Raw genomic sequence first — 27,800 nt, 5'->3', positions numbered from 1 at the left:
TTAGCCCCAAAATCAAAAGCTTACTTTAAGACCAATAAATGATGGCTACTAATGTGTTGATTACTGACGATTTATTAATACACAGTGCACAATTAGCAAACACAATCAGAGTGTTACAGATGTAGTTTGTTTTAATTTAAGACATATAACAGCTAAATAACATACAGTACAATTAGACAAGTGCCCACCACCACAGTGTCATCAGTGGAAATCAATTTAAATGGAACAATCTGTATCAAATAAATAAAATGAATGCATTAAATGTATTCATCATTTGCATGTATGAAGGGTAATATAACTGAACAAGTCTGTAGGCATTAGCCTTGGCTTGTTGATGGGAATGCTGAGGGGTTTACTGATTAGCTCCTGTTCATTCAGGTCCAGACATGTTCAGATTCTTGCTATCAAAATTCACCGGTGTCCTTAGTTTATCAGCGACCACCATACTGGCTGTACTCAGCCTCTCTGGCAAGCTGCAAAGGAATTTGAGATTGATGACATTTGTGAGCACTACCTCAGTCATTAAAAGACTGTCCACTTCACCACAATGAAAAGTGTTCCTTAAATAACAGAATTTGTACAAGGCGGGAGTTTACTTTGAACAAATAGAGCTGCATGACTTACTGCAACACTCGATCGGACGCTCTGCAGCTGGAAGAATACTCGACCTCCTTCCTCAGGACATATTGCTCTGATATCATCCTGTTTCATTCCCAGCAACATTGCTCCATTAAACACCCCAAGAGTCTGGACTGTCCTACAAAAATACAAGATGAATCAAGGGTGACAACAGGTTGGAAAATGACTTCTTGGTGCATGTTAAGCTATTTCTCTTGTAGAGTGTGTAGTCTAGAATCAGTGTGCTCTTCCAGCTAATTAAATGTGAAGACCAATAAATCCACAGTCAAAATACAAAAAAGGTCGTACAAATGTTATATAAATCTAACATTTTTTAGGTGCCAACGTTTTTGGTATTTTTGACCATTTTAAAGAATAAAATGAAAGATGATTAGAAATGGTTTCTTACATTTTAGAAAAGCCTTTGTACTGTAACCAGGCTTTGACGTCCTCAGGTCTAGATCTCATATCTAGAGATGGAGGTCCACTCATATTTTGCTGAGAACATAGAGGGCAACACAATGAATTGTGTGTAGCAAATATCAATTAGTTAGTGAAATATACAGCAATACATGTCCTGACCCAACAGTGATGAAAAATTGGATGACATATTGACCGACTATTTTTTATTCATATAGCTGATGTAAAAAAAAAAAAAAAAAAGATTTAAGCCATTGTTTAGTATGTCCTTAACACATTATTGAAATAATTGTTTTTAAATAAAATTGTAGAGTTTTTTTGTAACAATAAGCTATATATATAGAAAGAAAAAAAAAGAGAAAATATGTCCATTGACCATGACTTACTGTCGGTCTTTGTCCATCAGCAGGCTCTAGAACATTCTGAGGCACATAGCCCTCCTCATTACGACTGTTTTTCACTTTCCACCATTGGCCAGACCTGTCGGTTACCTGTTAACATAAGCATAGAAGTTTATAAACAAGAACAAACTATCTGTATGCATTTTCTGCTCACTGAAAAAAGGTATCATATTTGTTAACATTAGTTAACATTAGTTAAATTTAAACATTTTCTAAAATTATTAAAATAAAAAAAAGTTGTACTTGTTACAAATGAACTAACAGTTGTATTGTAATCAACTTTAACAAAGATTAATAAATGCTTTAACCAATGTATTGCTTACTCTTTGAACTATTAACTAGTGGTAACAGAAAAAGTTACTGATTTAGTCACTTTGTTCACCCTGAAGTTGCACAATTTCTTGTGTGTGGGGTGTGTTTTTAAATACCAGTATGTTATAGGTCATGTGATTACCTGCACCATGTCACTCTTCATCACACTCAGTTCCTGACTGTTTCTTGCCATAAAGTCATAGATTACCCTCATGTAGATTGGCGGCTCAGATGACCTGGTATAAAATAAGACGAAAACGTTACTATAAATTTACCTCTTAAATTCTTTAGTGAACTCATCTGTCCATTAAAAGCTACATACTTATAAAGTGAAATAAACAATGTTTTATATTGCTGTTACAACTGCCTTTATATTATCTGGGTATTTCAAAGGGAGTTCACATGATATGTCTCACCGCATGGGTGGGGCGTTCCAGGGTCTGTTGTTCTGGAAGAGAAGGTAAACAGTAATTTGTGCTCATTCACTTTATTATACCTTAGGTTAGGATGTATATGTCAAACACTTGACGTATTTTATGACATCCTCACGCTTAAATCAGTTGAAGTTTGCCCTCTGAGAGATTTTACCTGTTCAGGTGGCCTCTGCATGGCATTCCCGGGTGGGACGCGCTCACTGTTGCTGCGGGACAGCGGCCTGCTGGCGGGAGGGGACAGGGAAGGGCCGGGTGGAAGAGGCTGCCAACCATCGTAAAATTCGGGATAATATGGAGGGATCTGATCCCCGTTTGGCCATTTAGATCTGATTCGAAAACACAGAAAAATTGTGAGCTTTTCTCCTTTGTTTGCTAATTTGTGAGGAAATTATTTGTAGAATAGAAGACCTTGGGATGCTCCACGCATCACCCAAACTGCTCCACATTACGTCCTCCTTTGGTGTGACAGATCTTCCCAGGAGGTGCAGGGCTTTTTCTGTGAGCAGTGGACTCAGCACCGTGGGAGGGATGTTGGGAGGATACGGACTCACCGTCTGAAGCATGAAGAAACAGTCAGGAACTGAGTGTGATGAGGGCTGATATGGTGCATCTCCTGACCTTTAACTTTGTGATATGTTGTCAGATTTCAGTGGTGAACAATTTGCTAAATCATCAAAAGTAAAGCCTTTTCTCTGGACATAAAGTACACTCTTGAAAATAAAAGTTTGAAAAGGGGAAACTAACATTTGGAACCTTCTGTTGCGATACCATAGAAGAACCTTTTTGGGTTCTCAGTTTTTCTTAGTATGAAGTATACTGTGAAAATCTGAAGAACCTTTGTCCACAATAAAGAACCTTCTGTGTCATGGAAACGTCTTATGGATGTAAAAGGTTCTTTATGGAACCATAGATGCCAATACAAAACTATACAACTTGTGCTTTCTAAAACATTGCTATACTTGTGTAAACAGATAACAGGTCAGGTGGGTCCTACTGACTCACCCTCTGAAGCTTCAGGAGAAAAAAAACTGCTTTTCTGAAAGTATTCGCAGCCATTTTCATTGCACAATGAAAAAAAAATTATGAAATGTGACTGCAATGCAAACAGACTGAACAAACATATACTTACAAAAGCAAGGGAAGAAAAGAGACTGTGAACAAAATCAGAAGCAGGAGGATTTTTTAGGTGACCATCCAGTTTGCCCTGTCACAAGTAGAGAAGAGTGTGAAAACAGATATATGCAACGAATAAAAAACAGTATGTCTCATATTAAACATTATTATTTTTTATTGAGAAGCCATTTAGAGACCACTGAAAAAATATATAATTAATTCCATTGTACTTAAGGAACATGCCAAAACTAAAGTAGTAGTAATAACAATTTTATTTGAAAGTATACATTGAAGTGGTCTACTACTCTTAGGAAATGATCACAGAAATGGAATGTGTAACTTACAAGAAGGTTGAAGCCATACTTTATTTTCTGCAGAAAAGATATGTACTCCTCCACAGGGGGAACACTTGCAACTATAAAAATAATAAATCTTATCATGTTGACATCATGTAGATTTCTAATATCCTTTTAGGAAATTAATTAAATTATTAAAACACCCAAATTGTTCACCCATTTGTTTTGCAGCATTTTTCTTTTTCTTTTTCTTGCTTCCATCTTCTTTTGGCAAAGCTGAGCCTACTTTATAAACAAAGATCTCAATGTCGGCTGCTACATGGTTAAAAATCTCCTGTAGAGAAAAGTAAATGGATTGGGGACGTGTTCTGAATTAGATGGATTAATAGCATGGTGTGATAAAACTGTCAGTAAAAACAACCAACCGAATCTCTCTCCACATCATGTAATGAAGGTGGAGCCTGCTCCTGCTCAGACTGCATTGGCCTGTAGGGCACTTCATCTCTGGGAAACGGCATAGTGGGTGAAGGCCGTCTGTCTTCTAGGAAAAGATTAGAATCTATCTGAATTTGGATCTATATTCAGGAAACACTACTTCACTGTGGCTGATTTGTTGACTGTACGCCACAAAGATTATGTATATGTATTTTTGTATTTCCCATTTAACATGGTGAATATTTTTGACTATGAAGATCCACACTTTTTTGTGTGTTCAAATAGCAAGCGCAACAGACATCATTAAGCTTCGTACCATTCTGTTAAAAAATAATAATACAAATTAAAAAATTTAAAAACGTTTTTTTTTTCAGTCTAAAATGACTGAGAACACTCAATTTCAGAACATTTTAGGCTATTTATTTTTATTATTATTATTTCATTTTATTTATAGGTTCCTTTCATGACACTTATGGACACCTTACAACAAAAACAATCAAAATCACTGTTACAGTATAACAGACCCAATACAAAAAATCACATTAAAGTCTGCCTAAAAAAAAAAAAAAAAGTAATTTTCTGAGTGAAATGAACTCTTCAAGTGATCACCATATTCTTCATAGTTGTTGTACTGTGGAGGTGGGAATTCTGGGGGAGGAGGGTTTGGTTGCATGAGACCTGGTCTCTTCATACTTCCTGGATAACCCTGACCAATGATGCTTTCCAGATGGCTCCTGAGTAATACAAAATATATCACAGTACAGCACTGCTAAAAACTGAGAAGATAAATCATAGATCTTTGATATTTAGTTCATTATACCAAATAATCAACAACGTCTATTTAAAACATTGCATTTTAGCACATTTAAAGGGAAAAAGTTCAGCAGCGGACCTGATGTCCATCTGTGGTTCTTTAAGCGGTGGTGTGGCATCCCCTCCTTGCTGTATTACCTTTTCCAGATCATTTGCCACCTCCTGAGCCTAGTGATTTAAAACATCACACATACCTTCATAGAATTCAAGGCACTGACAGAGGGAGTGGAATGGAAACTCCCACGTCAGCCCACAAGATATTAAGACAGATTTATACTGGTCAGATGCAGCACTATCTACCCTACATTTTTGACTATACATCAGAGTGTTGTTTCTCACCCCAATCTCCTCACACTGGAACAGGAAGGCCTGTGGAGCTCTCTGGCCAGGATCCTGAACTGAGATTATGAGAAGGGAGTCATACACACAACTGTCGAGAACAGCTTTTGTCGCTCTGATGCTACTCAAGTGCACCGACTCCAAAACCTCCTACAAATCCAGGAAACAGAGGAAGAGCTGAGTGTTTAGTACTGGAACTAAGTGTTGTATAATGTAACCATGTAAAAAAGGCCAAAGTATTTGATTAGATCAGTGTATCAGATGAGTGACCTTGGTCTCTATGTCACACAGCTGTAGCTGGTTGGCCTGGATCTGCATGTTCATGTCCTGACCCCACACTTTCCCTTTACTGTCCATATTCTTCAGCCGGTTCACACAGTCATCAATGCTGCTCACCTCTCTGCCATCTAACACACAGGTGAACAGGTGCTAGGGGATGGAAGGAGAATTAGATGTTATGTTGTTTTATGATCACATATGATTCACACGGATGCTATTGTGAAATTCAGCCTTGCTACGTCATCAGATTTTCCAGTTCAGTTTGTCGGGAAATCTCTATAGTGCAGTACATGTTAGATAAGCACTGGTTGTCAGTTAATTTCTATAACACACATTAGTGAAGGGTGTTGGCTTTGCTCTAACAGATTAAGATCAGTAATATGCAGTCAGCACAAATGAACATTATAAAATGATTATTATTTATTAATATATTATATAATATATATTAATTATTAAGTGTAGTTAACATGAAATGGATTCAATCTTACCTCTACTCTGTACTGAAAGTTGTCTTGTTGTCTGGTGATTGATTCTGCATACTCCTTCCTTTGCACTGCATAAAAGTCAACTTAAATATTGTATATAGAATTATTTTAACATATGTTGTTTAAATGGGATTTGTACTTACTGTAGATGGATTTGGCACTAGGACGAGACATGCCAGGCCCCTGGGACGGCGGCTCAGGTGAGAAGCCTCTATAATATAGTCACAACACAATATGTCTTTATGGACTGTAAATATATCTTGTAAATTTAGTAATATCAAATAATATCAAAGTATTTTTATAATTTTATAAGTGTAATAATATTAAAAGTTAACAGATTTTCAATAAATCCTGAGTATGGTCACAAAACACAATGTAATCAGTAACATTTCTTGTTATTTCTAATATTAATTCTAAATTGAGTTTATTCTAAATTGAACTATTCTTAACAAAAAAACTCATAGTCAGCTGAATGCTGTTGCAATATGCAGGATATGGTCACAAAGTACATGGACATCTATTTCGGATAAACTACTTTGGCGATTTCTGTAATGTCAGTGAAAAGAAAAACTGCACCAGTTGATGTTACTTTTTTTTTTGATTTACAACAAAGTCAACCTCATCCACACCAGATATCAACAAAACTGTATTAGAAGTAATGAGTGACATTACTTGGAAAGGGTTAATGTATTTACATGATTTACTTAACTAACAACAATAAAATAAAACAATGTTCAAAAATGGCGTTCAAATGTTTGTGATTAATCAGTCAGATTTTTATGTTTTAATGGAATCTCTTATGCTCATCAAGGCATGACATGATTTAAACCATTATAATATAGCTGATTTATTATCACTGTTGAAACTCTTCTTTTGCTTATTATATATATATATATATATATATATATATATATATATATATATATATATATAATTATTATTTTTTTTTTTTTTTGGAATCTGTAATACTTTTTTGATGAATAAAAAGTTAAAAAAGAACAGTGTTTTGTCCAAATAGAAATGTTGTGGTACAGTATACTCTTTTACACATTGGAATGATTTCTGAAGGATCACTGAAACTGGAGTAATGATGCTGAAAATACAATTTCCCTTCAGAGGAATAAATTATATTATAAAGTATATAAAAAAAATAAAACTTATTTTAGATTGCAATAATATTTCACAAAATATTTTTTCCCCTGTATTTTTAATTCGAATAGGTACTGATGAGCATAAGAAACTTCATAAGGAATAAAATGCACAACTAAAAAAAATCTAAACTTGAACAACCCTGCCTCACAACGTTGTGTAACAACGACCTGCCTGACACCTGTTATGACAACCAATGAGAGAATGCAGGACATGACGCACCACTGGTACAAATTCCACTCGCACACAGTGAAAAAACCACTGAAGGAGGTGAAGGTGAGTTAAAGATATGTACCTTGACTGGAAAACTGGGACAGGGTTCCCCCCATACATTCTTGCCTGTGATATTTAACACCTGTAATAATAAAGTTATCAGTCATAAAACCACTCAGAAAAATGTCAGATAAACATCTGAGAATCTATGCCAGGCAGAAACATTAGTTAGAAGAAGTATCTGTTCATCAGTTGTGGTTTGACACCACTTGACTTTTCAAAAGGAGGTGAAAGTATAGTCGACAAGTTGAACATACTTGCAATATCACATAACTTGACATTTATTTTTAAATTTGAGTAGTAGAAATTATATATAATCAATGTCAGATTATTAAAATGAGGTCAGTATTTCATCATGGCAGAATCACTGGCTTTCATAAGCCAATTACAATACAAGAATGAAGAAACTTATGGTCAAGGATTTTGTTTTTCTCCAAAAAGAAGCCATGACTGTCCAGTCATGAAGTGCTTGACGAATAAACAGAAAAAACTGCTGACAACACAAAGCTGGAACTTTCTCTATAACAACTTAACATGTTTGGCTTGGCGAGAAGAAAAAAGTGCAAAAGCAATATGTGCAGAGCAAACCAGAAAAAATTAATAAGAAAAAAACACTAATGACATCTATAAAAGACAACAAAAGTTTGAAAAATCGTGATATAACCATGCTTTTCAGATTAATCACTGCCTTATCAATCTGTGTGTAAAACACCATGTTTCAGTGCCTCTACAGTGGTTTCGGTTATAAAAGAAGGATAGCTGAAATCAACCTTGTTATTATACAAATTAATGATCGTACATACCTTAAAGAAAATCCAAAGTTTAACTGCAAATCTCCAGTCCTAGGTTTAGATCACTCCAGGATTTAGACACATTCTCAAGACTGTCTTCTTCGTGAACTGCTTGAGAGAATATATTCTGGACTTCCTGCTTGGAAAAGCTGAGGTCAAAGTCGAGATCCTGAATAATAATAAATCAGGTAGCAGCAGGTAGGTTTTACATTTACTTCCTTGAGTACAAAGGTTTTGCCATTAATAGACAGCCATTGGCACATGTACAACAAAGTGGTGCACAGTGACCCCTGAAGTAATTTATACACTTACGTCACACTAAATGTATGTTGCTGTATTACCATAACAAAACATAAACCAAACGGCATATTTTAAAAAGAAAGATGAGAAGGTTTCAACCCTTTTAAATGAACTATTTGGACCATAGGAGGACAAATCTTTGTTTGTAGACGCATTGTGAAAGATATGGCTTACTATTGTGAAGTTATAATCATCTTACTAATGTCACCTCATACCTCAAGAAAACATTAAACTATTAATGTCAGAACTACAAGACAAAGAAATAGAGTTCTTCAAATCATCACACAAAAAGGACAGAAAAAGAATTTAGTGAATAACCAAATCTTTTATTTAATACGGGTATGTACACTTCTAAGGACACTGCCAGACTGGCATGTTCACAAGGAAAGGGTTCATTTAGAATGAAAACAAGAGGCTTTAGTGTGGACAGTGACAGAGACCTATACTGTAGCCCGAGCCTGAGTGGCCTTGGCCAGGACCTTCAGATCTGCAATGCACTTGGCGATGCTTTCCTTTTCCTGAAAGACACAAACAAAAAGTGACATTGTAACGTGAGCGGCGCGCAAATTTTTTTTCGGTGTCCATGTTAACCAATGAGTGCGTTCACACCGGGACCAGGAGCAGCGCGTGAGCGTCAAGCAGGAGTTATACTGTCTGCCGAACATGCTTTGCAGCCGCCGGTGTGATGCTGTACTTATACGCATCCAGTGTGAATACTCACGAGTCTGCTGCTGCAGTGACGGTGTAGTTGCGCGGACGCGCTGCTCGCGCACCGCTCATGCTTGCAGTGTGAAACAGGGGTAAGGGTAACACTTTATTTTAAGGTGTCCTTATTACATTTTACATATACTTACTATTAAACCAAAGCCAAACCATAAGTAAATATATGTAACATCACTCAGTACGTAAATGTATAAATATTTACACTGTATTAAGGACATCTTAAAATAAAGTGTAAAAAAATAAAAAAAATACATTAAAAAAAACCTTTTCCATCAAAATCTCATGTCCACATTATGTATCAATTACAATGTTACTATAACTGCTGAGAAACTGTTGAGTACAAAGTCTCCATCTAGAGGCCAAGCTAAAACATTATTATAGTAGCATTTAAAAAATGTAATATCATGGAAAAGTTCTTTATTTTTTGTAATTTAATTAAACTTTCTTATATTCTAGATTCACTGCACACAAACTGAAATATTTCAATAGTTTTTTTGTTTATGACTAACAGCTTAGGGGGAAAAAATCAGTATCTCAAAAACATTTTAATATCTTCTCAATCAAAAAAAAGACGTTCAAGATCTCAAAAGCAGGTTTAATTATGCATTCCATACTTGTTTGGGGCTACTTTTGCACAAATTACTGCTTCAATGCAGTGTGGCATGGTGGCCATCAGCCTGTGGCACTGCTGAGGCGTTATTGAAGTCCAGGCTGCTTTGATAGCGGTCTTCAGCTCCTCTGTATTGTTTGTCAGATGTTACTTATCTTCCTCTTCACAATACCCCATAGATTCTCTGTGAGGTTCAGGTCAGGTGAGTTGGCTGGCCAATCAAGAACAGTAATATTATGGTCAGCAAACTACTTAGTAGTGGTTTTGGTATTGTGGGCAGGTGCTAAAGTCCTGCTGCAAAATGAAATCAGCATCTCCATAAGGATTGTCAGCAGATGGAAGCATAAAGTGCTCCAAAATCTCCTGGTAGATGGCTACATTGACTTTGGACTTGATAAAACACAATGGAGCAACACCAACAGACAACATGGCACCCAAATCATCACTGACTTCAGAAACTTCACACTGGACTTTCGATTCTGTGCCTCTCCAGTCTTCCTCCAGATTTCCAAATGAAATGCTAAATTTACTTTCATCTGAAAAGAGAACTTTGGACCAATGAGTAACAGTTGGACCAATGAGTACCAGTTCTTCTTCTCCTTATCCCAGGTGAAATGCTTCTGACATTTTTTTCTGGTTCAGCAGTGGCTTGGTTCTAGGGATGTGACAGCTTTAGCCCTTTTCCTGTAGACATCTGATTGTGGTGACTATTGATGCACTGACTCCGGCTTCAGTCCACTCCTTGTGAAGCTCTCCCAAGTTCTTGAATCGGCTTTTCCTGACAATCTTCCCAAGGCTGTGGTCATCCCTGCTGCATGTGCAACTTTTTCCTACCACACGCTTTTCTTCCAGTCAACTTGCTATGAGTGTTTTGATACAGCACTCTGTGAACAGCCAGCCCTTTCAACAATAACCTTCTTTGACTTACCCTCCTTGTGGAGGGTGTTGATTAGGGTTGGGCGATATATCTAACGATATGATCATGCGCATCTAATCAGTACAAAAAAGGCCTTTAGTTTTAAACAAATGCTTCCTTTTATAATACAAATACAATGAAGTGTCAATGGAGTAACCATATTCCCTGTACCTGCAGTGGGGTTATGCTCTTGATGACGCTCTGCTCTACCCAGTTCACCATGTGCTCCTGCTCCATGCGGCGGTGCAGGTTCTGAAGCTCCACCTGGTAGTCCAGCCTCTTCTTCACCTCATTGGTCACCATGTGGAGCCGCTCCCTGTAATTGGTCTCCAGCAGCATAGCCACATTGTTCTGGTGGAAGATGGGAAGAGGAGCATCACAAACCTAGAACTAGTGGCACATTTTAAATGTTAATTACGAATAATCTAGTGGATGTCTTCATTTCTGGATGGTAAATGAAGGCAGAGATGATCGGTCACTGGAAAAACATCACAGTCTTTTGTCCTTCTCACCCTCTTGGCATCAAAGAGCATGTGTCTTCCTTCCACTCTCCACTGCTCCTTCTTCTCATCCTCAATGCCTTGAGTTAGGCTAGCCATGGCCTGATCCTTCACTTCCTGAGCCTTTGCCACTTTATCCTGCAGAGGAAGAGAGAGAACAAACTATTAGTCAAACAGAACCATTTATCAGCAGATCATATTTCAGTCCAAATCAAAATTTCAGTGTTTATCTACACAATTTCACTTCTTCTGAACACTAAACTCTTTCTGCACCTCATTGATTTTATCGGCGAAGGCGGCCACACTGGGCCCAAACTTCTTGATGCCATAAATGACGACTGCACCGATTGATGCGGCAGCAAATGTCTCGTGATTGATTACGTAGATTTCCTTAGACAGCATGTACAGTAGCAGACCGGTGCCCAGCATATAAGGCCCTGCAAACAGAAAAGAACACAAACCTGTGTATCAATGTACTGGCTCTCGCTCCCTGGTAACAGAAAATAATCTTTGCACAGATCTTTTGGATGAATAACAATGTTATTATAAATGAACTCATCAAATAAGCTAGGACTGCATCTAAATAAAACTGAATTGTTATGTACAATTCAAAAAACCATGTGAATGTTAATTTTGGAGCACGATAGATTATGAATGATTCTTGTAAAATTTTGCATAAAGATTTTTTGATAATTCTACATAGAGTGCACTTTTAAAAAGACAAAAAGGAATCTGGATAACAGGGAAATGCTTAGAAATGAGGCAATAAAGCGGACAACCCCACCTGTCACACCGGTTTTTGGATACAGCAGTGTGAAAAGCTCCTCTGGGAAGATGCCATGTCGGACCTTTCCTCCCTTCTCGGGCAGAGGGGGAACTGGTGCAAGACTCTGGGAGGACTGGTGAAAGGAGCGAGAGGCCTGAACCAGGCTGAGGAGTAAAAGCAGCAGTTTAGAGGTCTGCAGATGTCATTTGTTTTCCAGTTCTCTTCAACCCCAGACTGAAATACACAGCACTGACCAAAAAAAGAAAGTTTTTACATACCAAGCGCCAAAGGATCCACTGTTTTTCAGGGTATGACCTACAAGAAACAGAACACAGAGAATTTAGAAAATGATTGAAAATAATCTCAGTGTCAACTGTTTAAAGACTAAACCTTTCATTAGTGCTTGTAATTATGAATTATAAAATGCAGCTGTGATTTCATCTAAAGAATTAATGTTTGTTTAAGAAATATTTTATGAACTATTCTTTTGCAGCTGTCACTTTTAAAACCTGTTGTCAACAAATCATTAGTTAAACAATATTTTATATAGACTCCAAATTTCGTTTTTTGATTCGTAATGATTTTGGTTCATAGTGCAGATATGATCAAATAAACGTCTCTGCATACATAACAGAAGTGAAGCTGTGAATCTTACCAGGCTAGCAAAAACCTAAGATTAAATGTATTCATTTGCACCCCTACATGAACATTCAATAAATGTTATTATACATTAAATGTAAATTATTGCGCAGCTAATATGATAAGTGGTAAAGTCTGAATGTGGCGTTAGCTTTCAGCTAATAGCTAAACAACTCAATACAAGGACATAACTATTACTGAAAGCACAACAACTCCGCGATCGTTCTCATACAGCAATCACTGTTTGAGCATGAAAGCTGGACTTCATTGCATTTTAAACATAAATTCATCAGAGCAGATAAACACGTTTCTCTGCAGTTTCATGTGTGACCATTCAAACCGTGCGGCCTAATTTTACCCTTCAACTTCACATTCCTCCATAAAAACGTCTATTTAATCAACATATTCAACGCGAAGGATTAGAGTATCGTTCATTAGATAAACCACCTACCCGATACGAGCACCAGTCTCGACAACATTTTTAACCGGTCAATGTCAGGATCCCTGGCCGAAGCGTCGCTGTACCGGTCTCTCTGTGCCCTTCTAGACCAAGGATGATGAATTCTCGCCTCAGATATCGCGAGAATTTCCAAAAAAAAAACAAAAAAAACACAGCGATCTGTCACATCCGGGAAACTCTGCACTCTGAGAGGGAGCCAGCATGTGGCGCCAGTTCACCATAAAAACAATAAAAGAAACGTTGACGCTTGTAAGTTGTTGCTAGCGTAAATAGCCTATTTGAACATATTGCTGGTTATAATTAGTATCAATAAAAAATATATATACGTCTTAAAATAGATAAACACTGTTCATTTTATTTTTTTTTATAATCAATGGGAATTTGCCCAATTTTAAACTGTAGGCTCAATACACTGAACATAGGTGGATTTACAGACTAACAATATGGTATTTTAAACTTTACTTATTATATAGTCTATTTCTTCACCCACTTAAACTTAGATTAAGTGTTTACTTTATATTTTTGTCTTCAACTCAAATAAATTTGTTTTCAAGTAGGAACATCAACATGAGTCCAATTGTTTTTGCTTGAATTGCTTTGATATACTGAATATATTCTGTCATCTTTCTCTTTCTCTCTAGTCCCTCCCCGTCCACTTTTGCTACATCTAAACAGGGCCCATCCGTCCTAATCTTAGGGCCCATCCGTGTGTGACATCAGTTTCAATATGCATGGCTGCTGAGATAGAGGAACTCATACAAGTTGTGAGGTTCATCTTACTTCCTGTTAAGCAAGCAAGGCAAACAAAGTAGACCGCCCTTTGTTGAATGAACTAGTTTTCAAATGCCATGTAGACTTCAAAGTGTTCAAACTCGGCTTTCACCATTATTTTTGACTCCAGGGACTCATCTCAGAACAGGTACTTTAATTAAAAGGATGTAAAGTGACAAATATGCTAAAACTTGTTGTAGTTTATCTTGCATTTGGAGTTAATCTTGTAGTTTTCTTGCATTCTCACAACATACAAGATGTTGGTTTAACTGTTTGAATGCAGACTCTTTATTCAGTTGCAACTTGTTATTTGGTTCCAACTTGTTTATATTTGAAGTCAATTTATTTAAATGATGCTTTCAGAAAGAAAATATTTATAGCTTTTTAAAATAATAATAAAAAAAATTAAAAGATTTTCAGTCAACGTAGTGCATAAAATTGTTGCAAATCTATATATGGGAGCATTGCATGCTGTGTCTCAGAGACATTTTTCAGTCATTATTAAGCAGATATCTGCATATATATGAACACCGTTTGCATTCTAAAGAATCATTGACGGTTCAACCTTTTTTTCAGCTGCATGTAGCTCAGTTCATGCCTGTTTTGAAACAATATGACAACGGAAGTGAATGACTGGACACACGTCATCTTACAGTATGTTTAAATAAGCTCTTATAATCTTATATGTGACTATAAACATGAATTTATTCTAGCTCTGGAAATAATAAGGACACACAACAAGTGTGACCCACAACAGCATAAGTTTTTGCTTGTTTTATGACAGCAGTTGTTGATTATCCTCATTTTGGATGGTCTATTTTTAAGATCTAATGATATAGTACCACTAAAGGATGGATATACAGTATGTTGTTTTTCAATTACAGGAAATTGGCACTTCAAGAACCATACACTTACAGTGTGAGGTGACATTCCAGTGCCCTGAAATATCCCACAATGTTTTCAACTAATTCAGAGTTGGACAGAATGGAGGGTGCTCACGACAAAAGAAGGTCACCGGCTGCAAATTACGAGTATAAAGTGGAGCAGCGTGCAGTGAAGCACAGAGAAATCAGCCATCGGAATAACACCACATCATGTCGCAGTCCTACGAGAGATCTGGACACAAGGAGGATTAAAAATGAACTGCATCGCAAAAGACAGTTTGAGTTCTTCAAAAGAAGACCAGTGGACCATGGCACATATGCACTGTTATCTCCTGTGCCAAGGCACAGATACTCAAGGGAAACCCTGCATGCATCAGAGTATATGACGCAAACATTAACGTCAATCAGACGGCCCTTGATAACAAGTCGAAATGTGAAGCTCCAGAGAGATGGCATTAACTTTACAAAGCAGGTAGAGCAATTATTAACCAGGTCTTTGGCTTGTGACTGATTGATCACCAGTTTTATATTTGTTAAATATTTAAATGAATTGCATAAATCCAGGATGTATTTTTTTTTAATATTATTTAATGACATTCTCTATAATAACATTGAAATCAAATGTCAAAATCCCAAAGACAGTCTCCATGGATCCAATGAATGATGAACATGACCTGAAATCAGATGGATGGGATGTACCAGTCCTCAATTCTATTCAGCTTCATGGGAAAATGAGAAAGGAACGAGGTTAGTGGGTTTTCTGATGAATAACCATAGGTCCAACCAAGTCATGCCTCACATCACTTTAAATGAATCCAAGACATGAAAACTTAAATTATACTTACTGTAACAAGTAACAGTGAGATGATATAACAAAACACATTAGTGTTATGCACTGCGGGATGCTAGAAATAAAAATAATCAGTTTTTCAAAGTGTTTTGTTATATGTGTTAGGATTTGAAAAAATGATACATGACAAAATATTATAATATTAAGCATATGATATTGTGTTTATAAATCACAGTTCTGCTTAAAGACATCACTCAGCTTTCAAACACCCAGAAGACATTGCAAAGCGCCAGCATTCAGACTGAGTGAGTTACGTTACATTTACTGTATATTTGAAAATGAAAAATGTAATCATAATGCACCCGCTTTCTAAATATTAATGCAGCTTTATGAACTTTCTTCCATCAGGTCTGGATTTGTAACTGTCAAAGAAGCAGTAAGAAATTTTATGCTTGTTTAAAAACATATAGCTCAATATGCTAATGTTGTTTCACTTATTTAAAAAAAAAAATCATATTTTTTTCCCTCTCCTTTTGTTTTTAGGATGTACACCAGTTGGCTGACTATTTAGAAGTAAGACAACCCATTATGTTTACATTTATAAACACCAGCTCATCCTGTTACTGATGAATGTGACATGTGACATCTCTATGCAGGAGGCCTTACAAAGAGAAGAGGCTCTTAAAAAGAAGCTCTCCAACCTCCAGAAGAGCGCCGCCACATTACTGCACTCTACAGAGCTCCTGTGGAAGGTACATTAGTCAACTACTTCCTGCTGAAGCCCTGCACCATCGTTTAGAGGCAAACACACCCCTGTACATTATGAAATCTAATCAAACACACTGACCACATGAAATCCTTCATACAGACTGTCAGATGTTCTTGCTTCCATTGAAGCACAAGATGATCTTTGGATCATTCGTAAATCTGCTGTAGAACATGATTATTGGGCTTTGTGGAGTTCATAGAGCTCAAAAGCTGTGGTTATTAAATAAAAATGAGACAAACCATATTCAAAGGCATTCTTCTTGGTCATTACTGATACATTAGCTAAAATGTCACTGCATAATACTGGATTCATGAGTTGCTGAATTTCCTGGTTTGGTCACAGCAGTAATACAGAGAGACGTTGGGGGTTGGTCTTGTGGTTGCCAACATCCAGCTCTATATGGCTCGTTCAGAAGAAAGAAAAAAAACCCCGAAAGGTTATTTTTCTAGCTCACACATACAAAATGGAGAGCAGTGTAGGCGTCAGAGAGGGGTTTGTTTGCGCTTTTGCAATGCTTCAATCTCACCCCTCATTCAGACTTTTCCATTTTTAGCTCAATCTTTATTTATTTCAAGAGGCAATATACTGTAGCAATCAAATGTAGAATTATAAATAGTAAAGGTTGTTTGCTTTTAACAAAATGCTAAGGCGGCAGTTATAAGACAGGATGTAATGCATGTACAGAAACTGAAAACTCTTGCTTCGGTGGTTCTCTCTATCTCTCTAACTGACAAACACACAAACAGACATTTCCTTTTCCTCCCACAGACACGCTGTGATGAAGACTTGCTGAAGAACAAGATCAAAGCTTTGGAGGCCCAGCTGCAGGTTTGCATCAAGGTAAGTCTTGCAGTGCGGCATCTCTGCAGCAAAACCAAACCAAGCTGCGGTTTGTTGGATATGTTTTTCTGCTTTTAATTTATAAAATAGCATATTGGTTTAACTTGGCCCTTGATAAGTACAGGTCAAAGAGTTTAAAAAACTTTTTGACATAGCATGATAGAAGCTCTTATTTGTCTTTTTCAGAAGGTTCCTCAGGATGGAGTGAAAAAAGTAGTGTTAAAGATGGAAAAACAGAGGGAGGAATATGAACAGAAGGCTATGAAGGCTATTCACAGGGCAGAGAATGAGAAGGCAGATGCTCAGAGTAAGATGGAGTACCTCCAGGTAAGTAAGCAAATGCCTTGGTCAAAGTCATTACCACAGTTATAAAATGTAATACAAATAACCAACATTACCTCCACATTTATAGTTGTGAATCGCACTGGGTTTTTCTTTTAGAATAGAAGAACAACACATAGATGTGTTCCAAGAATCCATTTTTCATTCCCATTCTTCCCTTCCACCAGGGGGCGCTGCAGACGGCACAGGCAGAGTCAGAGCACTGGCGGAGGCTGTGTGAGGAGCTGAAAGAGGGTTCGAGTCAGCTGAAGAAGAGGCAGGATGAGTGCACTGATCAGTTGCTACAGCTGCAGGGTCACTTGGAGGTACACCAAAGCCACTGTCACAGAAACCATCATGAGAGTATCAAAGGACTTGGATGACACATCATAAAATTTAGCAAAAGCTGACAAACCACAAGACCCTGTGTTCTGTAGACCCCATCATAACTACACTGAAATGTCATTTATATTTGTTGTATAACTTAGAACTGTGTTTGTGCAGCGTTCTGTGGAACAGGAGGAGATGCTGAGGAAACATACTGAATCTCTGCAGCAGGAGAGAGCAGAGCTTCACTCCTTCATCTCAGAGCTGGAGGACGAGAACCTCAACCTGAGAGAACATCTACAGGAACTGACAGGTGAGGGAAAACTGACTTTCACTTCACTTTCATTCAGATCTTTAGAATTTATGGAATACACTGTACTATACTGTATTTCTTTAAGCTCTCATATTGCTTGCAGTTTGATATCTTTTTTTTATCTGTCTCTCTTTCTTATACACACTCACAGGACACAACCATGAGTTTTGGCACAATAGCACAGAAATACAGGAAGATGCTTCAGGACTGGAGCAGCTCCTGCGGACAGATAGCAGCACAGCGAGACAACTGAGAGAGACTGAACATAGACTCAGAATGAAAGAAAAAAAGGTAAAGGAATTCAAAATAAGACAAGACACTACAGGCAAAACCTTTGGTCAATTTTGGGATTTTGCTTCCATAACATCTTCTTTCACACATATTATGGTATGAAATACACATATAAGTTTTTATTTTATTACTTTTTAACTATTTTCATATTTCAATATTAGAATACATATCTTTATAGGCATTTTGCATTAAGCAAACTTAATGGTTTTTATTTTTTATCTATATTCTGAATATAGAGGGTTTGTTCATATACCCTTTGCCTGATTTTTATTTTTTTTCCCCTAGAAATATGAATTAAAAGTTATTTCTATGGCATATATTATATTAATTTCTATGCATAAAATCAAAAATAAAACATAACTCTAATATAGAAACAAAATGAAAACATTTTGAGGGTAGATTTATCCAGTGTTTAGATTGTGATGATATGATTCTGTTGTATAATAATTAAACTCTTCATTATATTAATGTTTCATTTGCATTTAAACATTTAGAAAACTTGTAATAAAAAACAGTACCTTAATGTACTGTAATCACTCATTTAATAAACACAAGGACGTATGGGGATTGATTGATTTCTTTTTTTTATTTCTTACCTATTAATTCACTTTTACCTTTTAATTATTCTTGCCTAAAATGATTACTAATAAATTATTAAATATATATATGAAATAAATAAATGTGTGTGTGTTTGTTTTAGATGCTGTAGAGTAGCATTGCAATTCAGTGCACAAGGATGATCATACATGGACTGTTAGGGGGGCAATAAAATAAAAAGTTAAACCAACAATTAAAAAAAAAGTTTGTATACATTAATGTAAGACACAGTTTAACATATTGTTGTCTTGATTGCCTGGCTGCTGTGGCAGTGCATGGAGCTGCAGGCGGATCTTGAAGCCCTGGAGCAAGAGTGTTACAGCTATCAGTCCCGACTGACCCAATGCAGAGAAGAACTGAACACACTGACGACACGCCAGAACAAAAGCAGGGTGAGATTCTACCAACATAATGCATGACTATAAGTCTAGTTTCAGTCAGGTTTTCTTTGAACTTTCTTTCAGATTAATATATTTTGAATGCCACATATTCTGACAGCTGCAGTGAGCTGTTTTCAAAATGAAGTTGGTTAAGATCAAGATTCCCCCCGCTTTCATTTGGTTTCCATTAACGCCATAAACCATTTTCCACCTTCATCTCCCTGAACAGAGACGAAGTTGTGGGTCCTGGCTCTGTCTGTTTCTCTTCCTCCTGCTCCTGATGGCGGTGGTGGTGCTGGCAGCCCTGTGGTTGTATCATCCACCTGCCAGAGAGCAGCTCCGCCAGGTTTACTCCGTCCTGGAGCAGCGTATGGAGGACTACCTCATCCAGACAGCTTCAGCACAGCATGGAGCCTGCTTTAGACCTGTGTGATAAAAGCTAATAGCAAAACCAAGAGATTTTTGACTTGATATTTATTTTTTTATTTTACATTTATCATTGATTTTTTTGTACATAAAAATGATTTTTAAAGTTACGCATATAAAGTCTTTATTATTTTGCTAAGATTTTCCATGTTTCTTTGTATTAGTATCAAAAACAGACCAACCTGCCTGTATAAATACTTGTATCATGTTGCAAAACAAAGATGTTAGAATGAATTTCTTGTGTCTGTATCTGAATCTGTATTGTACAGTTTTTAACTGATTATTGGAATTCAAAACGGTACTTTTAAAGAATTGTTTTAGATTAAGCCTGAAATAAATTTACTGTGTACAACAAGACATTTGTATTTTGAACTGCATCTCTTTTTTTACTGAACGATTGCATAAGATTGTTGCCAGATAGGGTAACGTAAACTTCTTTCAGTTAGCACTCAATGAGGATAAAAACACAATACTGTCGTGTTGAATGGCTGAAAAAGCACATTGTCATGACAGGTCACTCTCTTTAGCGTTCCAGACTGACCCACACATTAATGGAGATCTGACACAGCTTGTTTCAACACATTCACACTCTGCCCCTCCCCTTGCCTAACACTACTTTTTACCATGGTTTCCTGTGTAAAGATAACCAGAGGCCATTAAAACATTCACTCCAGCCTAAAAAACGGCGGTAATAGCTTGACAGTCGTCATACGGGGTGAGTCATTTTAATACGCTTTTACAGAAATGCATCTGTGTCTCATAGTTTTGAATTATAGAGGAACTTTCTGATGACTTACAGCTTTAACATGACGTAAAAATGGAAGTAGAATGGCACAGTGTGACACAAACAGTATTTACTGTAGGCCTGAGGTGTTTTAACATAAGCTGGCTAAAGACATGGGCTGTACAACAAGAAGATGGCTTTATTGACATCATTTAGGGTTATTAAATTATACAGTATATGCTATATACTACTACACTATCCAAAAAGACAAATAAGTGGTGTTAGATTAATGACATTTTCTGTATTTCTAGGTGTCCTGATAAATGAAGTCGTCTCTTTTGATATGTTTTGTTGGACTGTGTTTTTGGACTTCTGTCATGTCACTGAAGATCTGTGCCTTCAACATCCAGAGCTATGGGGAAGCAAAGGCCAGCAATAAGAGAGTTATGGGGATTTTGATAAAGGTATATAGATCATATTTGAGAATATGACTAAAAATTAAATGTCCTCACTGATTATCATACCTGTCCAATGAATACAATGAACAAAATGGCTTATTTTAACAAAGATAAAGAATAATTGAGAATATGAATAATTTTATAAACCAATAAATAAAACATTTTGAACTTGTAGATCATTTCTCGCTGTGACCTGAGTTTGATTCAGGAAGTTCGAGATTCTAGAGGCGAAGCTGTACCTGCACTGTTGATGAACCTAAACAGGTATATTCACAGCATTTACTGACACACGTGACACACGCCTAATGTGTCATATAATAATGTTTTCATTTTCCTTCCTCCAGATTTGACAAATCTCACATTTACACACATTTAGAGAGCAAAAGAATGGGGAAGAAAACATATAAAGAGCAGTATGTGTACATTTACAGGTAATGTGCGCTGTCACTAACACATTGTAAGTGATCGTCTGTGAACATACTGTACCTGAATTTTGCAAACACCAGGAGTGATGATGATAAACTTCTGTATTCACAGAAAAGACATGCTACAGGTGCAAGAGCAATACCAGCACCCAGAGTTCAACGAGAGCACAGTATTCGCCAGAGAGCCGTTCATCATACGGATCCATTCTCCAACTACCTGTACGTCATAAACACTCCACAGAGCATTTCTAGTACCACCAAAGTACATTAGATCTCAGATGCATTCACATTGAATCTGACTGGTTGCATTATCTTACAGTGGTGAAGAACTTTGTCCTTATCGGTCAGCACACCTGTCCTAAGAGTGCAATGAAAGAAATGGAGGGACTGTATGAGGTCTTCCAAACAGTCAGGAAGAAATGGAAAACTGAGGTACACGGAACACATTAGATAAAATGATATATTGTATATTCATTCCTAGATTCTATTTCATTTCTTTTTTTACCCTTCTGATTTAGAATGTGATGTTTCTGGGGGACTTAAATGCAGCTTGCAGCTATGTTACCAATAAAGGACTGAAAAACGTGCGTCTCAGGAGTGACCCAAAGCTCCACTGGCTGATCAGAGATGAACAAGACACTACAGTGCGTGAAAAAACACGCTGCGCTTATGACAGGTCTGACTTTCTTATAGCATACCAATCCAGTAACCACAGGAACAATAGAGTGCTACATGGATGGCATAATTTCGAAGACCAACCCAAAGGTTACCATTACACCAGTTCCTTAGTATTGACTTTTGGATTATTCCAGAAAACAAGCTCTATTCTAACTCTATTCTTTCACGTTTTGATCAGAGAAAAATACAGTCACCAGAAGTTAAAAAGCCCAAGTTTTAGGACTCATTCCTGCAGCACTCTATAGCATTCTCAGTCTAAACTACAACTTTACAATGGTATACTAGTCAATGTTAGATGGTCTAATAGTAGAATCTTTGTGGAAACCCCCTTTAGGATTATTATTCATGGCAAAGAACTAATTTCTGGAATAGTTCCGGAATCTGCTCTACCATTCAACTTCAAAGAAGAATTCAATCTATCTGAGGAAGAGGTAAACAGTACAGCAAAACAGAGTTCATTCATAGAACTGCGTCAAATGTATTATAAAATCTTTGACATTTTTTGCCTCTAGGCTTTGGAAGTCAGTGACCACTATCCTGTCGAGGTGGATCTGAAATCAAACCATCGCTACCTCCTGCGTCATGAACTGTGAAATGAAAATCTCTGTTAATATGACCTACAAAGTATCAATTCTAATAGTATTGCATAGTGATCATTTACCAGTTCAGTGTCCAATACCACATGTGCAGCATGTACAATTATTACACACATTTACTGTGTTGTCATGCATGAAAACATCAGCATCAGAAAACATAAACAATGTTTAAAGGCTCTGAACTGATAGAAAATCTGAATAGATAATGGAAAGTAAAAGCTTATATTTTTTCATCATATATTTTATTATGCTGTTTTCAGGAAAAACGAGCTGTTTAATACACTATTTATGCCATTTTTTCTAATGATCATTCATTAATATTATGTGTACAAATTATTTTTTAATAAACTTTGGATTTATGGTGTCTTTGTGCTTTGCTATAGTGTCCTATATTGAAGTTGCTTATAGTCAAAGTTAAATAATAAGCAGTGTCCTCATATTTCCAGTCACACCATTTTAACTGAAATTCTAAGGAAAAAAAAACACAAAACGATCATACTATATACACATGAAAGGGTCATGATTAGTCAGGTTGCATGTTTTGATCAAAAGGAGTCGAAACTATGCTCTTGTGTTCTTTCATTCTGTAATTTTACTATAAAATCGACGTAAACGCAGCACTACAGTGGCTCACTTAAAAAGAAACCTCTCAGAATGGATATCAAGCATCTAGTTCATTTTGATAACATTTTACATTATCTGATGGAAAGCCATAGCAGCGTTTTGAATAAAATTGGCATGTGACTCATGCGGAGGATGTATCAATTTAGAGGAGATGTGTGGTGTGCTTGTGCTTCTCAAACCACAACCTACAAAATGTCATACAAGACTGCGTTCCTGCTGCACTAACCCACTCACACTCACACACACACACACACACACACACACATAAAATATGTAAATAATAATAAATAGAGCAAATATAAGTTGACATGTTTGATGAATAAACTTTTGTTATTTTAAAAATGTTGATTTAAATCGTATGTTCATGTGACTGTTTTTTGTTTAGTAAATTCTGTGTTGATGTTCTTGTTAGCATGACCCTGTTTAAACAGGAAGCAGCTATGACACAAAGCAGTACGTAACACACACTCTCATTTTGTCAAGTGTTAAAACATTCAGAGTGTCTGTCATGTTTGAATCTGATTTTGTCTGTATGGGATGAAATTAAACACTTTCCACCTCCTGCTGTGTCAACAACAAGATGGATCAAAACATGGCTGATATTCTGAACGATGCATTCAAAGGTAAGAACACTTTTTGTATAATGTACATTTGCGCATATCATATCAAATGATCTCACTACTAAACTGTGGTATTCCATAAATATTCTGGGTTAAGGAATGCAATTTCACCTATTTAAAAGAAAAGTCCATAAAAACATCAGTGTACCATGCTGCATTTTGTGTATTGATTTTTCACAGGTGTTTAGCACATGTTTTGAATTGCGCATTGATGAGATGTGTTGTGTTTAAAGTTAAACTTTACAGAATAGGTACTGGTATTTTCTACCAGGATGTGATCTGTTTTTATACTGATTTTTTTCTTACAGTGTAATAAGTACTGATGTGTGTACTCCTTTATTTTTATTTTATAGAAACCGAGGCAAACTTTGAGCATCTGAACTTTGATGATGACACAGCAACCGCACACAGCATTAATGTACTTCAAAATAAGCCAGACATGGAGGAGGACTCTGATTCTGACTTAGATTTAGAGTGGACGAATAGGGAAGAGGAAACTGAGCACTGTTTTGAGAACAATAGGAACTTCTCTTTAGATGAACAAAGCTCGAAGGCAGGATCTACGCTTTGTGGTTCACGGGATGACAACGACGCAGTCGAAAAGAAGACACAAACCCAAAACCAGCAATTAAGCTTGCATGAAGAGGATTGCAGAGAGAATGAATTTGAGATACATGAAGATATCCATCAAATGAACAAGGAACAAGCTGAAGATGTCAATGTGCTGGAAATGGTTCTCCCAAAAGGAACTCAATATGGTCTGGATACAATGAGCACATGGACTCAGGAGGAGACCACATCTCGTCTCCTGGCCTCCCAGATGGTGGATAAAACCGAAAATGAGTGCTCAACATTAAAAGAGGAAAGAATGGAGCCTGACAGCACTGAGGGATGTGTCCTTCAGCATGCACCAGATGATAAGCAGCTCAATCATTTAAGTGCCATACAGTCAACATTGCAAGACAACAGTGCATCAGCGGAGGTTGAGTCTATGGATGAGATAAAAGAGTTTACAGAAGAAGATCATGAGGACCATGAGAGAGACGAGGAAGGTTTAGCAGAGTATCCCTCTGATCTGTCTCAAACTGACAGTGGGGACAGCAGTGAAGGACAACCCGATCAAATGGACACCAAGCAAGCTGAGGTGCAGGCTGTAGGCCCAGAAGAACATCTCCAGCCGTACAGTGTTGTAACTTCAAGGAAAGATGACGATGATGTCCAAAAGAAAGCTGAATTTATGGATCCTGCAGACATGCTCACTCGTGTCAAGAATGAGGATCTGTATGTGGAGACAACAACTGGGAAATCCGATGATGACATCTTGTTCCAGTCAGATGTTGAATATCATCGCGAGATTTCAAACATTGGGGAAAGTTCTGATTATGGAATCTCTGAGAATTTCAAATTCAATTCCAATGAATCCTACATGAATGAGCAGCCGGACTATGACAGTGATTTCAGCAGTGATGGGGACGACTACTGCAAAAACCAAGAAGATACACCCGATTTCATTTCACATACTGACACAGAGGACAAAAACACACACACCTTCACGAAGGACTTTGCTACAGACTGGCACAGTGTTGAGCACGAAGGAGTAGATGGGGTGGTCAAAGATAGCTTCAAACCAGAGATGTGTGATGTAGAAGGTTTATCAAGCATTCCAGCATCTCGTGGAACTGTAGTGGAAGAGTCTTCTGAGACTGATTCACCTGAAAACATAAGTGTTGCTGAGTCACATCCATCAGTGGAAACAGACCAGGACAACAGAGAACATAACAGTGAACATTCAGAACTTTCAGAAACTGGAGATACAAATATCAACACTCTGTTACCCGGGATGTTTTGGTCCCAGGACATTCTGAAGCTCGATGAATATGACTGGGAGATTAATAGAGGAGAGGTGATCTGTGATGAGGAGGACAATTACCTGGAAGAGCTGGAGAATGATGAGGAAGACACCGAGAGGGACTGGGAGAAAGAAAAGGCAAGAATTGAAGCATTTAACAGATACTACGAGTCTGTCGAAGACGAGGAAACCAAGGGTAAATGCTCATTTGTGAACCATCTTAACTTACCACAATTTCATTAAAATCATTTTTTTTAATTTTGGTAATTTCTTACCCAACAACAACAACAACAGGGAGGAGCCACAAAGTGACATTTTGTTTGGAGCCAGAATCCTCTCAGTATGAGGAGGATAGTTACAGGTAAGACAAATTTCAAGATTTGACGATTGAAAAGGAAAGTTTGGTTTTGTGTTACATACATATCTTATACTTAAGTGCACCATACAAGCTCATAAATTCGATTTGCATGTGATATTTCCACACAGCAGTGAAGAGGAACCGAGCACAGTAAGTTGCATCAGTGAGTTGCATCCTCCAGAGTCCAGTTCAATCAAACGAGACCAAAGCAACGAGGAAGACAGCCGTGAACCCTCACACATCATAGACAATATCAGCGCCCTTCTGATGGATGAGGACAACATGAAACTTGAGGATTATGACTGTGATATTAATGAAGAAGTTCAAGTGAACTCAGGTACAATGATCGGTGATGATGATAACGATTTCCTGGAGAAGCTGAAAAGTGAAATAGAGAGGGAAATGAAGCAGGAACAAGCGAGAACTGATGCATCTAACAGATATTATGAAGAGGAACAAAATGAGGGTAAGTGTGACATTTACTATAGAATTTCACAGCCGTTCTAAACTTTGGGGGTCGGTAAGATTTTTTTAAAATAAATTAAAACTGAATATTTTATTCAGCAAGGATGCATTAAATTGATCAAAAGAGACAGTATACGTTTATAATACTACAAAAGATTTCAAATTCAAATAAATACTATTCTTTCAGAATCCAGAAAATATTGATTATGATTAAGTTGAAATATTTTCATCATTGATGTTGAAAATACTAAGAAATGACTCCCAAATTAGCTACATATATTGCTGGGAAAATAGTTTTTGTAGCTCAAATGGTGTTAGTATCAAGATCTTGGTTTCAGATAAAAATGGCTGCTAAATGAATAAATATGTGCGTCACTCTTAACAGCCCCAGACAGGACCCACAAAGAAATGTTAAGATTTCGCCAACAATCTTCTCAAAACGAGGAAGATAATGATAGGTAAGATGGATTTCATTCAGCTTCAATAGCGTTTATATTTCGGATTTGTAAGCTTGCATTTTATGTTGTCCTGCAGCAGTGAACAGGAATCAAACACTGAAGATGACACTGTCAGCATCCTGAAGACTGAGGTGAGAACAGCAGATCATCAAGCAAACTAATAAAATGATCAAATAATAGTAACCAGTCATTGTGTTACTGCTATCCACATGATTCAGGAGCAAAGTGATTCTGATGAACCAACCGAGAGACGCTTGTACACAGGAAGGTACAAAGTCTTATCAAAGGGGTTACAGAAGGCAGACAAGCAGCTGAAGGAACAACCCAAGAGAAATAAGGTAAATATGAATTGAAATATGAAAAACAACATGCTCATGGCACACTTTTTATGTATAAATTGTTCATATTTTTCATAGAAATGTCAGTTCTGATCCTGTCATTATTAATGTAGAATTTAAGTTACAGTTAGTCTATCAGCCTTGAGCACAACAGCATTAAAGTCATTCATAAATAAAGCCAATAATCTAGCCTAACTCTGTTTCGACCTCTCGATAGTGTCTTGCCCTGCTGCGTTCAGTGCTAGCAGTGGGTCTAGTGACGACGGTGGGTGTGCTGTCTTACTGGTGGGCCTCAGAAAACCTGGACTGGATCTACTGAATTCAAAACACACACACACACACACACAAAGAAATCAAGGCCTCTGCAAGTATGATAGAGAAACCATTGCATAAGGCCATGCGAAATCTCACGACACGGACAAACCA

At 37.1% G+C, this 27,800-nt stretch overlaps 5 protein-coding genes across 8 annotated transcripts; 3 read left to right on the top strand and 2 right to left on the bottom strand.

Moving 5' to 3' along the window:
• Positions 1-110: 110 nt before the first annotated feature.
• LOC113107601 (epidermal growth factor receptor kinase substrate 8-like protein 3) lies at positions 111-8,313 on the bottom strand. Its single transcript, XM_026270227.1, has 20 exons — positions 8,171-8,313; positions 7,390-7,449; positions 6,089-6,156; positions 5,949-6,013; positions 5,452-5,610; positions 5,182-5,331; positions 4,922-5,010; positions 4,639-4,763; positions 4,020-4,135; positions 3,811-3,928; positions 3,643-3,713; positions 3,315-3,389; positions 2,594-2,739; positions 2,340-2,511; positions 2,168-2,199; positions 1,894-1,987; positions 1,425-1,529; positions 1,028-1,116; positions 625-757; positions 111-473 (listed from the first exon to the last, which is right to left on the bottom strand). The coding sequence occupies exons 2-20, from the start codon at positions 7,425-7,427 to the stop codon at positions 432-434; spliced, it is 1,887 nt and encodes a 628-aa protein (XP_026126012.1). The 5' UTR covers positions 7,428-7,449; positions 8,171-8,313; the 3' UTR covers positions 111-431.
• A 465-nt stretch (positions 8,314-8,778) lies between these two features.
• Positions 8,779-13,179, bottom strand: LOC113107600 (ATP synthase F(0) complex subunit B1, mitochondrial-like). Its single transcript, XM_026270226.1, has 7 exons — positions 13,064-13,179; positions 12,252-12,288; positions 11,992-12,137; positions 11,481-11,644; positions 11,220-11,345; positions 10,879-11,058; positions 8,779-8,976 (listed from the first exon to the last, which is right to left on the bottom strand). The coding sequence occupies exons 1-7, from the start codon at positions 13,089-13,091 to the stop codon at positions 8,899-8,901; spliced, it is 759 nt and encodes a 252-aa protein (XP_026126011.1). The 5' UTR covers positions 13,092-13,179; the 3' UTR covers positions 8,779-8,898.
• Positions 13,180-13,818: 639 nt separating this feature from the next.
• traf3ip3 (TRAF3 interacting protein 3) lies at positions 13,819-20,078 on the top strand. 2 transcript variants are annotated; one of them, XM_026270224.1, is made up of 15 exons: positions 13,819-13,991; positions 14,420-14,497; positions 14,728-15,199; positions 15,366-15,474; positions 15,753-15,822; positions 15,926-15,953; positions 16,061-16,090; positions 16,174-16,269; positions 17,055-17,126; positions 17,313-17,453; positions 17,636-17,773; positions 17,952-18,087; positions 18,239-18,378; positions 19,248-19,367; positions 19,585-20,078. In XM_026270224.1, the coding sequence occupies exons 3-15, from the start codon at positions 14,798-14,800 to the stop codon at positions 19,786-19,788; spliced, it is 1,686 nt and encodes a 561-aa protein (XP_026126009.1). In that variant the 5' UTR covers positions 13,819-13,991; positions 14,420-14,497; positions 14,728-14,797; the 3' UTR covers positions 19,789-20,078. The 2 variants fall into 2 exon arrangements, with proteins under 2 accessions (XP_026126009.1, XP_026126010.1); XM_026270225.1 differs by lacking the exon at positions 14,420-14,497.
• A 141-nt stretch (positions 20,079-20,219) lies between these two features.
• dnase1l1l (deoxyribonuclease I-like 1-like) lies at positions 20,220-22,709 on the top strand. Of its 2 annotated transcripts, none has more exons than XM_026268799.1 (9): positions 20,220-20,496; positions 20,895-20,969; positions 21,139-21,227; positions 21,308-21,394; positions 21,501-21,607; positions 21,708-21,820; positions 21,907-22,064; positions 22,401-22,497; positions 22,579-22,709. In XM_026268799.1, the coding sequence occupies exons 2-9, from the start codon at positions 20,952-20,954 to the stop codon at positions 22,657-22,659; spliced, it is 750 nt and encodes a 249-aa protein (XP_026124584.1). In that variant the 5' UTR covers positions 20,220-20,496; positions 20,895-20,951; the 3' UTR covers positions 22,660-22,709. The 2 variants fall into 2 exon arrangements, with proteins under 2 accessions (XP_026124584.1, XP_026124583.1); XM_026268798.1 differs by having other exon boundaries at positions 20,223-20,496; positions 20,817-20,969.
• A 1,019-nt stretch (positions 22,710-23,728) lies between these two features.
• Positions 23,729-27,715, top strand: LOC113107597 (uncharacterized). 2 transcript variants are annotated; one of them, XM_026270222.1, is made up of 8 exons: positions 23,729-23,909; positions 24,260-25,951; positions 26,050-26,116; positions 26,245-26,579; positions 26,964-27,036; positions 27,113-27,167; positions 27,255-27,374; positions 27,592-27,715. In XM_026270222.1, exons 1-8 carry the CDS (start codon positions 23,867-23,869, stop codon positions 27,691-27,693), a joined length of 2,487 nt encoding a protein of 828 aa, XP_026126007.1. In that variant the 5' UTR covers positions 23,729-23,866; the 3' UTR covers positions 27,694-27,715. The 2 variants fall into 2 exon arrangements, with proteins under 2 accessions (XP_026126007.1, XP_026126006.1); XM_026270221.1 differs by having other exon boundaries at positions 23,731-23,909; positions 26,242-26,579.
• Positions 27,716-27,800: the final 85 nt, after the last annotated feature.

This window comes from Carassius auratus, chromosome 8 (genome assembly GCF_003368295.1).
Source record: "Carassius auratus strain Wakin chromosome 8, ASM336829v1, whole genome shotgun sequence".
Lineage (NCBI taxonomy): Eukaryota > Metazoa > Chordata > Actinopteri > Cypriniformes > Cyprinidae > Carassius > Carassius auratus.
The sequence above is the reverse complement of the archived record's forward strand: the minus strand, read 5'-3'. Positions and strand labels throughout refer to the sequence as shown.